Genomic DNA, 16,482 nt, shown 5'->3' with positions numbered 1-16,482 from the left:
GCTGAAAGGCAGTCATTGTCTTTGTTTACTATTTATACTTTCACTGGCAACCTGTATTATAAAAGCAATAAGGTACTCGAGGCAGTACTGTGCTGTGAATAATGTATAGTTCAAGGGTTTGCCAGCCCTCCGCTGCGTGTCGGGCCTAACAACACCCTTGAACTGTACATTATTCACAACAAAGTACTGCCTCTCGTACCTTATTGCTTAAGTATGATGTGGCCTTATGCTTCTGAGCTGTAACACATGTGACCACTTTGCCTTAGTTTTTAATTGCTTGCTTGTTTGCTTGGATTTTAATTATCTGCTGCAATGTTTGTACAGTACGGATAGTGCTGTTTGTACAGTACGGATAGTGTTTGTACAGTATGGATAGTGCTGTTTGTACCTTACGGATAGTGTTTGTACAGTACGGATAGTGCTGTTTGTACAGTACAGATAGTGTTTGTACAGTACGGATAGTGCTGTTTGTACAGTACGGATAGTGTTTGTACAGTACGGATAGTGCTGTTTGTACAGTACATAGTGTTTACAGTACAGATAGTGCTGTTTGTACAGTACGGATAGTGTTTACAGTACGGATAGTGCTGTTTGTACAGTACGGATAGTGTTTACAGTATGGATAGTGCTGTTTGTACAGTACGGATAGTGCTGTTTGTACAGTACGGATAGTGCTGTTTGTACAGTACGGAGTGTTTACAGTATGGATAGTGCTGTTTGTACAGTACGGATAGTGCTGTTTGTACAGTACGGATAGTGCTGTTTGTACAGTACGGATAGTGCTGTTTGTACAGTACGGATAGTGTTTACAGTACGGATAGTGTTTACAGTACGGATAGTACTGTCTGGACTGAGGAATTGGGGGGACCCTGTAAAACCATGTCATAAAAAAATGGAAAAACATTTCACTGATCACTGTACTTATATGATGTAGTATTTGACGAATGTGTTTGACTTTGACTTTACAAGATTCAAGATCACAACCGCTCATGGTTGGTATGTATAAAATGGTAAAATGGTATGTGTAAAACAAATGTGTCTCTAGCCCTCTCAGGGGCTGAGTTGTGGGGTGCATGGTGATGTTCTGGGAACACTGCCTCTTGTGGTGGCAACATAGAACTGCAGGACAACACGACGGAGGGAAGGAAGTAGGGAGGGAGTGACAACCGGACATTTGCTATCCTTGGTGCCCTGGCTTACAGCCACGCACAATAAAAACAACTCAAACTGGCTGGGCAGCCTCTCTTCACAGCATGAAGGAACAACTGTGTAGCCTAATCATTAGCCCTGTAATGGGCAATGTAGCCTACTTATTTTACTTCTGTGTCCTGCTGTGGGTCTAGGTAATCATTTGACATGGGCTTTTTTAAAAGCTGCTGACACAACGCTATAGCTGCCTCAGGCCGCACTCCTCTGTACAGGACGCATCGCACTCACATATCACGCCGCACACACATACACACACTCACTGTATATACACGGACTGCACTACTTTTTTATATTGTTCTTTTTCTTAGCTTATCCTTTTTTGCACTAGCATTTTGTACTTGGTCTTTGCACTGTCCTGTCTTGTTCCTGCACCCTGTCCAATGTTGTCTTCATGTTATGCAACACGACCAAATGCCAATTCCTAGTACGTTGAAAAACTGCATAGCAATAAAACTAATTATGATTCTGATTATTATGGATGACTGAAAGATAAAGATGAAGGGGAAAAGTGTACTGTACCAACCAGTCATGAAACGTTAAAGGCTAATGCACACTGTTTCAGCTTGTACAGTACATGGACCCCACTATATCTTTTTGCATACAGTACACCTTGGTCAGGCATCACATTAAAACATCAACGGTGCGGCAATACATCACAGCGGTTTTTAATTTTATGACTGCCTTGAAGAATAATTTGTTCATCAACCACAAAGCAAACAAAACCTCACAGGAACTGGGAACATTACAAAAGAGAACTGGTGAAGGAAACAAAGACAAAAACTTCACTTTAACAGCACACAGGTGTCTCATCAAAGGGTTGTGTGCCTTGATGATTTCTTCACTTCACGTCACTGGGAAAATATGCAGAGTGCCGTGTGTGTGTGCGTGTGTGTGCCTGTCTGAGTGAGTGAGCGTGTCGGTATGTACTCTAGGTAAGTGTGTGTTATGCGTCTTGTCCGAACAACAAGCCGCTGTAGGCCGCAGGTGGGCGGAGCTCTGGAGAGGCGTCTGGAGCGCCTCAGGACTGGTGGGGCTTCAGGAGCGGCAGCGGCACGGTGGTCAGGACCTGGTTCTGGAAGACGAAGGTCTGGACGCGGCTGAACACCCAGAGGAAGATGAGCAGCACGCTGACGTACTGGATCCAGGCAAACTTGATGGTCTCCCAGAAACCGGGCCGGTAGGTAGAACGCCCTGTTAAGGAAACACTGGTCCTGCTTGACATGGGCTCTGTCTGAAGGGCTCTGTCTGATGGGCTCTGTCTGAAGGGCTCTGTCTGATGGGCTCTGTCTGAAGGGCTCTGTCTGATGGGCTCTGTCTGAAGGGCTCTGTCTGATGGGCTCTGTCTGATGGGCTCTGTCTGATGGGCTCTGTCTGATGGGCTCTGTCTGAAGGGCTCTGTCTGAAGACCACTGTCCTGGCATTAGTGCAGCACACGCTGTACTTAACCAACTTCTTCATACTTTGTGCTAGAAACTTCATTCAAACTTTAAAATGTTCACGATGTTTAGCTCTTTAACGGATGTATTCAGATTTTTTTTAAATTTTAATTTAACTATTTTTTGTCCCATTGAAACTGCTTGAAACTGCTTTTGGAATGTTCAGAAACTTTGTTTTTAGAGTGGTGGCAGCAGTTGCTTTGAAAATATTCACACATTATGTAAACTGCTGGCACTCCTACAGTTTTGAACGCTCACACACACATAATATATCAAAATGTCCACACAACTGTGCTGATTCGTACAATATAAGTATCTAAGTTGTGTGACTTATAATTTTCGCTGTATGACGATTTGTTCGGCAACTGTGCTCCTCATTGAAACGTATGGCAATGCACTCTAGCTTTTGAGCTGCTAATTTTGCATTTTTACCCTTTTTCTAACTTGTTGCTATGCCTACAGTATTAACAGCTCATACACGTTATATATTAAAATGTTCACACAACTGTGCTGATTCGTACAATTTAAGTATCTAAGCTGTGTGACATAGTTTTCGCTGTGTCGATTTGTTCGGCAACTGCGCTCCTCATTGAAACATATGGCGACGCACTCTAGCTTTTGAGCTGCTAATTTTGCATTTTTACTCTTTTTCTAACTTGTCGCTATGCCTACAGTTTTAACAGCTCATACACATATTATATATCTAAACGTTCACATAACTGTGCTGATTCGTACAATGTAAGCTGTGTGACTTACCGTTTTTGAGGTATGATGATTTGTTCGGCAACTGCGCTCCCCATTGAAACATGGTGCCGCACTAACTTTTGAGCTCCTATATATTACATATTTGACGAAAGTAGATTAATCAGAAAGCCGCTTTTCATCGCTAACTCAGAGCAGGGAGAGCAATCTGTTCGTGGACTACAAGAACGCGTCATTGATACCTTTGACTGCGCATGTCAAAGGTATCAGTGACGCGTTTTTTTCAAAAATGGCGCAATTCAATACGGCTTCACTTTAGATTTTGAATCCTGGGGGCCTGGCGGTAACCGCTACATTGACTTAACTTCCTTTTTCAGTACGGTGGCCGTCAAACTAAAAACACACCACTGCATTTATGCCTACAAAGTGAAAAAACGAGTTAATGATGACCCAAATGTGTTCAACCTATGACAAGTCCCTCTTGAAGTGGTTCCACATCTGAAAACAAACTTCATGATGTGTAGAAACATGGTGTATAGAAACACTGGAGAAAGTTTCATGCTTTAGTCATAAAATGCACAATACCTTACATATGAGCTTATCTGCCACTCCACTAAGGTGGCGGCCATCTTGAAAAGCTCAGAAAACAGATTTTAGTAACACTAACTGAATCGATATTGAATCGAATTGAATCGAATCAAATTTAATCGTGATAATCGATTCTAAACCTTGTGAATCGGAATCGAATCGATTCTTGAAACTCGAATCGATATCCAGCCCTACAGAAGACGTAAGGATGAACCGAAGGGAGATGGTCCAAGTATGGCCAAATTTAGTTTCCTTTTAATTTGTGTATCCACCTAGTGATTCTGATCCGCTCCAAAATGTAATGGGTTCGAAGTTGGCCCAAGCTACACCTCTCCCCCGAGTTTCGTGAAAACCATTCTGCTAGTTTTTGTATAATCCTGCTAAATAACGAACAAACGAACGAAATAACACACACACACACGTGAAAATATACAGCTCCGCCCCAGCGGTCGCCGGGCACGGAGCCAACTAAAGGTCGTATAAATTGATCACATGAACCTTGAATAAAGGATATCTGATGACCTCTACGGGATAGCGGATCTGTGCGTTGATGTGGAAGGGTGCCCCTGCCGTCCGTCCCACAGTCCAGACAGGGCTGGGACAGGACAGAACCGTCGTCACTGCGGGGGAAAGACACACAGTCATTATGAACGGACACGACACCACCTATCCCCATATGGCTTGTTCCGTGTTGCAATTCTGTCGAGAGAGAGAGAGAGAGAGAGAGAGAGAGAGAGAGAGAGAGGGAGGGAGGGAGGGGTGCTAGTTTGAAAGCCAGATGTGCTTCCTCTGTCATCCATAACACAAACCAGAAAAGGGAAAGAAAAGTGGTGAAGTCAGCAACGTACAGTTTCTGTCCTCGTATGACCCGATGATGTTGACCAGGTCATACGCGCTGGCGAACGGACTGGACCCATCAATCACAGAAACCTGCATTGTTCAAAAAAAGGGGAACAAACAGATTATTACGCTTGAACCTCCAGTCAGGAAATATCTACAATGATTTAGACATTTCTAGTCTAGACATTTCTACTCTTTGGGAACTGAGTGTCACACACATTCTCTGCTCTAGTCTTAATACTGCGCTAACAGCTAACGCTAGCAGGTGTCACTGCGTCGCTCGTCAGTATCGCGTCCGTCCTCACTTGCCCACACTCAGGTCCTCTGACTTACCAACGTACATGACAACCTCACATAAACACCACTTAGGCAGATACACCACCAGAAAAGCTAGTAAATTAGATGGCGGGCGGTATTTACTGTATACTGAGGAGTGAGTTTAAAACCACTTCAACTCAGAACATTAGAGTTGGGAGTGGGTAGTGTATGATAGTAGACCCACAGTTAGCAACTTTGTGAGTGAGTGTCAACTGAAAACACACACACACACACACACACACACACACACACACACACACACACACAGTGTGCTCACATTGTAGGCGGTGTGGTGTCCCCGGTGAGGCAGGGGTGTCCTCTGCTGCAGACGCAGGTCTCCACTGACGAACAGCCGAGAGCCGGGGACGGACGAGGAGTGCTGCACATAGGCCAGAGACTGCATCACCACCCTGGACATCCTCTGAGAGAGAGAGAGAGAGAGAGAGACAGAGGAGAAACATACACACAGAGACAATAGAGAGAGACAGAGGAGAAACATACACACAGAGTCAATAGAGAGAGAGACAGAGGAGAAACATACAGAGAAATGGAGAGAGAAACAGCAGAGGGAGAGACAGAGAGAGAAGAGAACGGTGAAAAGGAGGAGTGGATGTCATAAATATAGTGGCTGTATTAGACTCCTCTGGTAAAGCACTGCACTACACCTCTGCACAATTTCTGAATATTCAATGTATAGAAAGTATGAAACGTGCTTCCTATACATTCAATATTCTGAAATTCTGAATACTGTATCTATCTATAGGTACGTGTGAATGATTTCATGTGTAGGTGCAAACTGCAGCTGTATACCTATCGCGTCGGGCCTAACAACGCCCCGTAGCTGTTGTAAAATCCTGTGTAACCCACTGCCTCTCTTTGTCAATAGCTTAAGTATACCTGTGTAATGTAGCTGCCTGTATGTATATGTTTATATGTAATTACCTGTGTACATATTTGTGTAGGATGTGTATGTGTATATAGAATTTTCTGTTATTCCACTCTTGCTTTGGCAATACAAACAAGTGTCCTTTTGTGCCAATAAAGACAACTGAATTGAAATTGAAATTGATAGAGATTCTTTATTGTCCTTTACTCTGACAGCCAGCAGATAGGGACAGTGTCCCTACGTCCGTTAAGACAGGGACAGTGTCCCTACACCCGTGCAAACAGCAGACAGGGACAGTGTCCCTACGCCCTGCAGACAGGGACAGTGTCCTTACACCCGTGCAAACAGCAGACAGGGACAGTGTCCCTACGCCCGTGCAGACAGGGACAGTGTCCCTACGCCTGTGCAGACAGGGACGTTTTGTCATTTTACAGTATGTGATTTTATCTGCTCCCCACCAGCCATAGCTGAACAGGAGACAGTAGAGTCACTTCCTTTAGTCGTTAGGTGGGAACCCATACAAACAGCTGCTAGAAGGAGAGAGAGATGGAGGGATGGAGAGAGGGAGGGATGGAGGTTGAGTACATACAAACAGCTGGTAGGAGAAGGTGAGGAGGAGCTGGACGCTGTACACCTGCTCCTGGTCCTTCAGAGGAAGCTGCAGGTGGAAGCTCAGGCGGTCCACCTTCCCATCCTGGTTCAGATCCTCCTCTCGCACCTGCACACAGCAAACACACATTCCCACACATCAATGTTTTATTTTTATTTATTTACACAGGCTGAGATCAAATCTGGTTTGCAACTTAGGAATGTACAGTGCACATTGCTCAAGCAAGTCCACCTCTGAAGAATGCAGGGTCCATTCATTACTGAAGCAGGACCACATTTAGCCCCAGTGTGTGCTTACAGAGACGGATGGGATCCGCAGGTTGGCTCCCTGCAGGTTGTTGAAGTGAGGGAAGGTGCTCCAGGCTACATAGTCTCCCCTGGAGCTGGTAGCTGCCACCAGGAGGGCCTGGTACTGGAACCGTACCACAGGCTGCTCCTCGTAGGTGCTCCGCTTCACCCAGAACCCTGGAAAGCAGGATAGTATGAAACAGAACAGAATATGGTACGAGAGAGGATCACAGACCGATTGATACAGGAATATAGGCAATGCTAATGTTTGGTTTTGTATACGCTCACTTCTCACACTGTACTTTGCATATTGTCTTTTTTTAAACATTGTTATGTTATGCACCATGCCCGAAAGCAAATTCCTAGTATGTTGAAAAACTACAATAGCAATAAAATGAATTCTGATTCTACATAACAGATACTCTGTATAATTTAAGTGAGGATACCTATTGCTGTGTATATTCTCATCTGAGTAACAGTTATGGATCTGGTTCAACGTTAAGTAATCGTATTTGCTCGGGTTGGGCATGCTTGAAATAGCCTATACAAAACCAAACATAGCAACACGACACCAGCTAACTTCAGATAGGCTAGGGATTACCTTGGCTCCTGTATGCAACCAACAGGGGAGGAATGTATGTGAGGCACAACACAACGATGATAAACAGCGTGGCTTTGGAGCAAACGCTAGTTTTGTACCGAATCAAAGCCGGATGAGAATAAACTTCATAAAAGGCCATAACAAGAAGTCCAGATTAAAGATCAAAAGCGTCCCACTTCCAACATCGGTTACACCAGAGCACTGTCTGGCTAGCTAGCTAACTAGCTCGCTGGCTAACTAACATAGCAAGGTGCTAACCGATTCCTATCTGCAGAAGACGTTAGCTACGAATTGCAACGCATCCAATCACAGGTCAGAAACGGGAAAGGTAGCTTTCGACTTGCAGATCGCTTTTAATCGGCCCATCAATGAGACTGAACAGAAGATAGCGGCGTATCAGCTGCATATCCTCGCAAAAGTCGCGCCGCTGTTTTCCAGTTGACTGGTTACTTCCGGGAACGGTTTAGCGTCGGTACGTTACCATGGATGCCGCGGGTATCATGGCAACAAATCGCTGTCTGTCGATTCTGCCCCCCCTCTGCCCCCCCTCTGCCCCCCCCCTCTGCCCCCCCTCTGCCCCCCCCCTCTGCCCCCCCTCTGCCCCCCTCTGCCCCCCCTCTGCCCCCCCTCTGCCCCCCCTCTGCGTGGTGTGAAGTGGTAGCGACCGACCAAAGCGTCCCTCTGACACTTCCAACATTTCCCTTTCCCCTGAAATGTGGCCTCGTCGTTTCCGCTGCGTAGATCTCAAAGCACAAGACTGGTGTAAAATAGTCTGCTCACGTTAATCCTATGTTTTATAACCTCCTGAAAAGCAACCTTCAAGTGTCCGTTTGCTAAGAAGGATTCGGACGCACGCAGTGACATCATATTTTAGGGCTAGACGGATGTCCGAAGCCTCTGGTTGTACATTGTTGACGTTTTGTTTTGACGTATAAGGCTACTATTTGTTACATTATATCGACAATTATCCGTTTGTATTTTCACATTCTTGATTGCAGGATCACGCCATAGCACGCTCCTATCAGCAAACATGAAATGGATGTTTAAAGAGGATCATTCCCTCGGTAACGGGGTTTTAATTGTGTCACAGATTTAATGCTGGCATGTATAGATTCCTGTAGCTCTAGTTCACATGATTTATGTGGTATTATCACGGGCCTGCATCTTCCCTCCCAATAATTGCATGCGCAGATTTCGTCGCGCCCTTCTGTAGCCTCCTGAAAACCCATCTTCGACTATTGATTCCGTGCTGTATGTTGCCCATAATGCATCAGACCACCAGTCACACAGTTTTGGGTAGCATGGACCTCCTTGAAACCGCTCGCGACATTACTGTAACATAATACTCCCATAGTTTTTGCTCAACAACACAATGCTTTGTCTGTTAATAAACACAGGCCTACTGGATGCTTCCACATCTCCAACATCTTAATATTTGTCCAAATGTAACATTTGTCTTTAGAGAACAGAGCACTCTTTGAATGTCACTAGTGTTGCAGACTGCTCCGCAAAGATCTTAATATAGAGCTTGTAACTAGGCTAATGAGAGGCTGCTCACCAGGGACCCCATGTAAGGCGGTGATGATGATTACATTTCATTTGAAAACTTTATTTCAAATCGGAGTCCACTAAGGGAGACCCTCATTTTTGGCGAGTGATGAAGATGATGATGACACTGGGATCACTTGTGTGCCTCAGAGTCAGGCTACCTAAAGACAACATCCCTGGCCCTCCTAGGAACCCGTCTTGTAGTGTGTTCTGCCCCACAATCTGTGGGCGAAGGTCACTGCCTGTAGAACAACAGAGGACATGGACCAGGACTTAGTTTAAACCTACAAGCTAGACCTTTCTCTGATGCTTCCACTTCACATTCTCACACTTTACTCAAAGGCACATCACTTCACAAGTGTAATGTTAACATCATCAAATGACCTGTTTGTCCCCATTCACTCCCATGAGATCTAATGTATTTTGTTTCTCTCATCTTTCTCTCTCTCTCTCTCTCTCCCCTTAGAACACAGATGCTTGGAGTCGGCCAAAATACGAAACAAGTACCCTGACAGAGTGCCGGTGAGTGAGAGATTGGACGGGCACACAGACATGCAGAGACAGACAGACAAACATATCGATATGTAGAGACAGACAGTCTAACAAACAGAAACACAGACATGCAGAGACTGTGACTTACAGAAAGACAGACACGCACACACAGACATGCAGCAACGGACAGAGCAACTGAATAACAGAGTGACTATGGATGAGTAAAGTCAAGATGGAGCCATGGTCAGTGTTAATCTCTGTTTGGCCAGTGTATTGACAGGGTGCCTGAGCGCCAGTGGGTAAGTGATAGGTGACAAGAGTAGGCTCAGAGACAGAGCAAATGTCCGTATTGACAAGCAAGAGCCACGTTGCCAGACTCTATCCCTCCCTCAGGTGCTGTTCCCCCTCCCCTCAGTGAAGCTCAATAGGTTGCTTCTCACTCTCAGTGTTACAATAGCATGTTGGTGATGTTCTTCAAAGATAACAGCATTCTAGTGTTACCATATTATCTGCCAGGGTGTGGATTACCAGGCCTCTAAAGTTGTCACTTCTTGCTAGGCTGCTGGGATGAAACGGGGCTTTACTCCAGGGCGTAATAATGTTATTTGGACTTTTCGATCACCAAAGGGTCAAAGGTCAAAATCGAAACATTTACTCAGATTGGACCTTCAGACAGGATGCTGGACTTGGATTGGTGAGGGAGGATGAGATGATTATGGATCATGCTGATGGTTTTGAATTTCACAAATGCATCCAAAGGAAAACAACTGAATTGAATTCACTGCATTCCTTCATAATAGGTTCAGATAATAGCGCGCTAGTCCCTCCTCCATCTGAAGGTTGAAAGGCCCAGCCGTAGCCCATTCCCAATCAGTTGGGTTGGCCTCCATACAGTACCTACAGTACCTACCCTTCCCAGAATCATGTGAGCCACGTGTCATCAGCATTTCCGATGGACGGCCAAGATGCAGGTGTTAAATTGGCCTCATTGTCACAGTGGTGCTTTGTGTGGTGGAGCAGGGCCTTTGTCAGGGCAGGAAAGCGATCCCTGTCCCTGTCCCTGTCTGCACCTGCCAAATGGGAACAACACAGACATGAATGGGGAAGAGAGAAACTGATACTGATGAAAGAGACCCCCGCTCTTCTCCTCTCCTCTCTTCCCCATGCATACACTGGGTTAGTGTTTGAGTGAATCACTATTGAAGATTGCTTGTTACTGAATTACTTGGCTAGATGAACACATTTACATCGAGTATTACTGTATGTAAATGTCTGTGTGTGTCTCTCTCAGGTGATCGTGGAGAAAGTGTCTGGCTCACAGATTGTGGATATTGATAAGAGGAAGTACCTTGTGCCCTCTGACATCACCGTGGCCCAGTTCATGTGGATCATCAGGAAGCGCATCCAGCTGCCCTCAGAGAAAGCCATCTTCCTCTTCGTTGACAAGACCGTACCCCAGTCCAGGTGAGACCCTAACCCTAACCCTCTCAGTGCATCATTAAAAATGACAAGAATAATAGCACATGGTATTTATATACTTTCCAGATGCTGAAAATGCCATCACACAATCGATGTGTAGCACCTGCCTGGGTGTTTATATAATTACGAGACCCCCGGAGGTCATTAATCCACCACACGGTGGCACACACAGTACACACAGGTGAGAGGCACACCTGTGTGCACACAGCACACAACACACACACATGCAACTTCGAGGGTCACCGGTGGAATTTGTCTTCTGAATTTTCCCATCCCAGCCGTCCTCCTCCAGGGGCAGCCAGGAGCAGTGGGCAGCCATCGCTCATGGTGCCCGGGGACCAAGTCCTCGTCACGGACCGGACTAAAGAGCATCTGTTCTTCTGCATGTTTTTCGTATTGGGTTCTTTGGGAGGAAACCCTTGCGAACACGGGGAGAACATGTAGATTCCACACAGAAAGGCCCGGGAGACCTGGTGACAGTGCTAAGTGCCACACGTGAATCACGTGAGTGATTTTGGGGTTCAGTGTCTTGCTCAAGGACACTTCGGCACACTGCTGGGATCAAACCAGGGACCTCCCGATCCCCAGCCAACCACTGCTACGTACCATTTATATTGCTGAATGGTGAATGGCTCTTTGAAACTGGACAGACGGCAAAGTATCACAGTGATTCTTAGCTCAAAGAATCACCTTTATAATCACAGAACAGAATAGTGGATTTGAGCTGATTTGTTGCTTGAGGCTAAGAACGGCCAACAGATCTCACACAGATCAACCTCTACATCAGCAAGGTCAACCAATGAACAGCCCTTCACAAGTTCTGCCGTTAAAATCCATGATCGTTGACCTTGTGAGGAGGTTTTGGGCTTCAGCAGTCATTGGAGTTTTAGGATGGGAGTGAATGGTGGGCCTGGTCTAGTCACTACCTAAATTAAAATCTTGTTTTTCTGTCATATGTACATGATACATGTACAATGAAATGCTGAGATTAAACAGTCTCACGCTCTACCAACTGAGCATGCCGGACAGCTATAATACTCATTGGCACTCTTATACTACCTCCACTCTTATACTACCTCCACTCTTATACTACCTCCACTCTTATATTACCTCCACACTTATACTACCTCCACTGTGTTTAAATGTGTGTGTGTGTGTCTGTGTGTGTGTGTGTGTGAGCAACTGAACATGGAGGAAGTTCATTAAGTGCCTGTGTAAGGAATCTCCATTTGACAAAGAGGGCACAGCCACACCCGCCCACTCCACTTACACCCTCCTCTAATCAGTCTCACCGATCAGCCCCAATCACACGGTTCCAGCCTGAGACCGACCTTGCATGTGACCAATCACACGCTGTCACCTACCAACGGCTTATCCACACACCAGGTCACTGGGTCTGTCCCAATTCAAGGGTTGCATCGTACCTACTGTAGGTCGCAGCCTACGCGGTCTACGTAGGTCGCGTCCTTCAGGCCAGGTAGGCCGGATGTAAACATTTTGTGAAATGGGACGGTCTAGCCTACAGAGGATTCCCAACTCGTCATTTTGTTGCCTAGGCAGCCCCAAGCGCGTGCCAAGCGTGCCGCGTGCCGGTAGCGCGACCTGTCCTAATGCTGACGGCAGGTTGTTATGGAAACACCACAGCAAATGCCTATCTAAATCGTCTATCTAAACTCGTAGATACAGGCATAATTTGGATAAAGTTTCCACATATTGGGATTCTATGGTGGTACTATCAGGCATGAAATTGTATTAAAACGTAATAATATTAACATTAGGGCTGCACAATTAATCGTGAATTAATCAAAATCGCAATTATGACCTCCGCAATTAACTAATCGCAAAAGGCCGCAATTAATGTGATTAATAATTTTGCTTTGAATTGAGTGTGCTAGGACACGGACGAATCACAGGCGCTTATGCTGTCTGACCAATCACATGCGTTCCCGCTGAGTGCGCTGTGCGCAGCAATTTCACTGAGAAGACAGATAGCAGTAGGTCAAGATAAGTGTCACAAGAGTACCTGCAGCCGTGAGTAGTAAAAAAATTAGTGAAATAGACCTGGTGACAGTGCTAAGTGCCACACGTGAAACTGTGAGTGATTTTGGGGTTCAGTGTCTTGCTCAAGGACACTTCGGCACACTGCTGGGATCAAACCAGGGACCTCCGGATCCCCAGCCAGCCTCTGCACCTCCCGAGCTACGTACCATTTATATTGCTGAATGGTGAATGGCTCTATGAAACTGGACAGACGGCAAAGTATCACAGTGATTCTTAGCTCAAAAGAATCACCTTTATAATCACAGAACAGAATAGTGGATTTGAGCTGATTTGTTGCTTGAGGCTAAGAACGGCCAACAGATCTCACACAGATCAACCTCTACATCAGCAAGGTCAACCAATGAACAGCCCTTCACAAGTTCTGCCGTTAAAATCCATGATCGGTGACCTTGTGAGGAGGTTTTGGGCTTCAGCAGTCATTGGAGTTTTAGGATGGGAGTGAATGGTGGGCCTGGTCTAGTCACTACCTAAATTAAAATCTTGTTTTTTTGTCATATGTACATGATACATGTACAATGAAATGCTGAGATTAAACAGTCTCACGCTCTACCAACTGAGCATGCCGGACAGCTATAATACTCATTGGCACTCTTATACTACCTCCACTCTTATACTACCTCCACTCTTATACTACCTCCACTCTTATATTACCTCCACACTTATACTACCTCCACTGTGTTTAAATGTGTGTGTGTGTGTGTCTGTGTGTGAGCAACTGAACATGGAGGAAGTTCATTAAGTGCCTGTGTAAGGAATCTCCATTTGACAAAGAGGGCACAGCCACACCCGCCCACTCCACTTACACCCTCCTCTAATCAGTCTCACCGATCAGCCCCAATCACACGGTTCCAGCCTGAGACCGACCTTGCATGTGACCAATCACACGCTGTTACCTACCAACGGCTTATCCACACACCAGGTCACTGGGTCTGTCCCAATTCAAGGGTTGCATCCTACCTACTGTAGGTCGCAGCCTACGTGGTCTACGTAGGTCGCGTCCTTCAGGCCAGGTAGGCCGGATGTAAACATTTTGTGAAATGGGACGGTCTAGCCTACGGAGGATTCCCAACACGTCATTTTGTTGCCTAGGCAGCCCCAAGCGCGTGCCAAGCGTGCCGCGTGCCGGTAGCGCGACCTGTCCTAATGCTGACGGCAGGTTTTTATGGAAACACCACAGCAAATGCCTATCTAAATCGTCTATCTAAACTCGTAGATACAGGCATAGATTGGATAAAGTTTCCACATATTGGGATTCTATGGTGGTACTATCAGGCATGAAATTGTATTAAAACGTATTAATATTAACATTAGGGCTGCACAATTAATCGTGAATTAATCAAAATCGCAATTATGACCTCCGCAATTAACTAATCGCAAAAGGCCGCAATTAATGTGATTAATAATTTTGCTTTGAATTGAGTGTGCTAGGACACGGGCGAATCACAGCCTACACCTGCAGCCGTGAGTAGTAAAAAATTAGTGAAAATAAGGTCAGTGAGTTAGTAACAAGAAAGGGATCAACGTCCGTGATTTGGGAGAATTTTGGTTATGAAAAAGATGATGTCGCTCAAGCCCAGCAGGTCATATGCAAACTGTGCAGAGCTAAAGCTATTACTTGGAAATATTAATCACAATTATTCATCGCAATTACCATTTTGAAGCAAATAATCGCAATTATTATCATTTGTCATAATCGTGCAGCCCTAATTAACATCAAAGCGGTTTAAAAACGTTTTAAAATCCGAGCAATGGCGGCTGGCATTCTGGGAGGAAGGCCGCGAAGGATCCATCAGTTGTATCCTTCAAATTCGTCAAAAGTAGGCCGCATTTGTGGGCTGCATTCGGAGGACTCTTCGTAGGCTGAATGAATTCGGAGAGCACTTGTCGCCCCGCTGTGATGTAGCAGCCTTCAAATCCGGCCTAGGTAGGATGCAAGCCTTGAATTGGGACAGACCCACTGTGTGGGATCGACCTGGAAATTAGATACCAGATGTTGGTCACACCTCTTCCATTTCAGACAAAGATACTGTGGATGTGCAATTATAGACGCATGGAAGAGTAGACGATGCCACAGTTATGTAAGGGCATATATAATATCTTCACTTCCGGAGTGTGTATCCTGTTTTATTGTAGAGTCCAACATGTCTGCTTTGTGCCTTGTGTTTGTGCAGTCTGACCATGGGACAACTGTTTGAGAAGGAGAAAGACGAAGATGGTTTCCTCTACGTGGCCTATAGCGGAGAAAACACCTTCGGCTTCTAGGCTTCTGCATATTCTAGCTGACCCTACACATACACACATGCATTCTCTCTCTCTCTTTCTCTTTCTCTCTCTCTCTCTCACACACACACGCACACACACGCACACACACACACACACACACACACACACACACACTCACAGTCCATGCAATGATCCCTCATCTCTTTCAGACAAGCTTGATTGTACCATATAGAAAATTACGTTTGTTAGAAACCTCTTCACATTAGTCATATTATGGATGCATTACTATCGCTCGTATCACTCATATCATGTTGTGTTCCATCTACAAATTGTACATTTGATTACACTACTTTTGAGGTGATAAAAAAATAACCTGTTTAGGAATGTTACTGCAGTATTATTAGCAGTGTAATATATTCACGTCAGCTATGGTATACAGAAATATTATGTGTTGTTTTATTTCTTTACAGTATTATCTTATAAGATTATATATGAAGGATTTTCAATATTTCAAAGGTAAGGTAGCTGGATGACCGAACCAATAAAAACAAATGTAAAACATCTCCTTCTTGGTGTAGTTATTAACAGGGCCATTACACACATCCCTAGAATACTTTTACATGCACATTTACACTTGACCAAAAACACACAGAGAAAACAAACGGACTCTTGCTGAGAACATGCAGCGAGACTGACGCCCATAAAGACACAGCCCAACGCCAACGTGTTCAGATCCCTGAACAGTGAAGGCATTGTTCTGATGGAATGTTATCATATTCCAAGCTGGGCATTGTAATTCCAATATCGACACAGCATTCCGCTTCCTGCCTAGTCATCGTCACACAGCTTTCTATGGAATCTGGATCCCCAAATGATCTGCTTCCATCACCCACTGGGCCCTTGAGCAGACGGACCCGAATGTGTGACCAGTCTCCATACTGTCCTGTAGGTGTGAGCAGTACTGTTTGATCATACTGGCTCCACCTCGCAGACGCCGGGCGGAATTCCGCCCAAGCTGATTGGTTGTAGTGGTGAGACTGGGGAGGGGCTAGGACTGCGACCGTCCATCCGGGAAGTGAGTTAACCGTTCTCAGCTAAGCAGCAGGAGGTGGTGGTCGCTGCTGTCACGGCGTTTCGGTTGTGAACAGACGCAGGTCGCGTCTCTGCTCTCGCTGTAGCTTATTCAAGTCAAACAGCAGAAG

The 16,482-nt window shown here is 45.4% G+C and overlaps 2 protein-coding genes across 2 annotated transcripts; one reads left to right on the top strand and one right to left on the bottom strand.

Moving 5' to 3' along the window:
- Window positions 1–1,970: 1,970 nt before the first annotated feature.
- Window positions 1,971–7,907, bottom strand: tmem231 (transmembrane protein 231). Its single transcript, XM_084453019.1, has 7 exons — window positions 7,478–7,907; window positions 6,887–7,053; window positions 6,569–6,697; window positions 5,371–5,514; window positions 4,784–4,865; window positions 4,464–4,555; window positions 1,971–2,440 (listed from the first exon to the last, which is right to left on the bottom strand). Exons 1-7 carry the CDS (start codon window positions 7,614–7,616, stop codon window positions 2,228–2,230), a joined length of 966 nt encoding a protein of 321 aa, XP_084309145.1. The 5' UTR covers window positions 7,617–7,907; the 3' UTR covers window positions 1,971–2,227.
- A 462-nt stretch (window positions 7,908–8,369) lies between these two features.
- Window positions 8,370–16,360, top strand: gabarapl2 (GABA(A) receptor-associated protein like 2). Its single transcript, XM_084453009.1, has 4 exons — window positions 8,370–8,541; window positions 9,492–9,547; window positions 10,809–10,981; window positions 15,229–16,360. Exons 1-4 carry the CDS (start codon window positions 8,508–8,510, stop codon window positions 15,317–15,319), a joined length of 354 nt encoding a protein of 117 aa, XP_084309135.1. The 5' UTR covers window positions 8,370–8,507; the 3' UTR covers window positions 15,320–16,360.
- The last annotated feature ends 122 nt before the right edge of the window (window positions 16,361–16,482 follow it).

Source organism: Borostomias antarcticus (assembly GCF_949987555.1).
Source record: "Borostomias antarcticus genome assembly, chromosome: 18".
NCBI classification, from domain to species: Eukaryota; Metazoa; Chordata; class Actinopteri; order Stomiiformes; family Stomiidae; genus Borostomias; species Borostomias antarcticus.
The sequence above is the reverse complement of the archived record's forward strand: the minus strand, read 5'-3'. Positions and strand labels throughout refer to the sequence as shown.

Bases quoted from the DNA above. Each gene is read 5' to 3' on its own strand.
- gabarapl2 (XM_084453009.1), top strand. From the start codon at position 8,508: ATGAAATGGATGTTTAAAGAGGATCATTCCCTCG. The intron at 9,548-10,808 runs GTGAGTGAGAGA...TGTCTCTCTCAG, and splicing joins AGTACCCTGACAGAGTGCCG to GTGATCGTGGAGAAAGTGTC. The intron at 10,982-15,228 runs GTGAGACCCTAA...GTGTTTGTGCAG, and splicing joins AAGACCGTACCCCAGTCCAG to TCTGACCATGGGACAACTGT.
- tmem231 (XM_084453019.1), bottom strand. From the start codon at position 7,616: ATGGCCTTTTATGAAGTTTATTCTCATCCGGCTTTGATTCGGTACAAA. The intron at 5,515-6,568 runs GTATGTACTCAA...TCTCTCTCTCAG, and splicing joins CCTTCTCCTACCAGCTGTTT to AGGATGTCCAGGGTGGTGAT. The intron at 2,441-4,463 runs GTAGAGGTCATC...AGAGCCCTTCAG, and splicing joins ACGCACAGATCCGCTATCCC to ACAGAGCCCATGTCAAGCAG.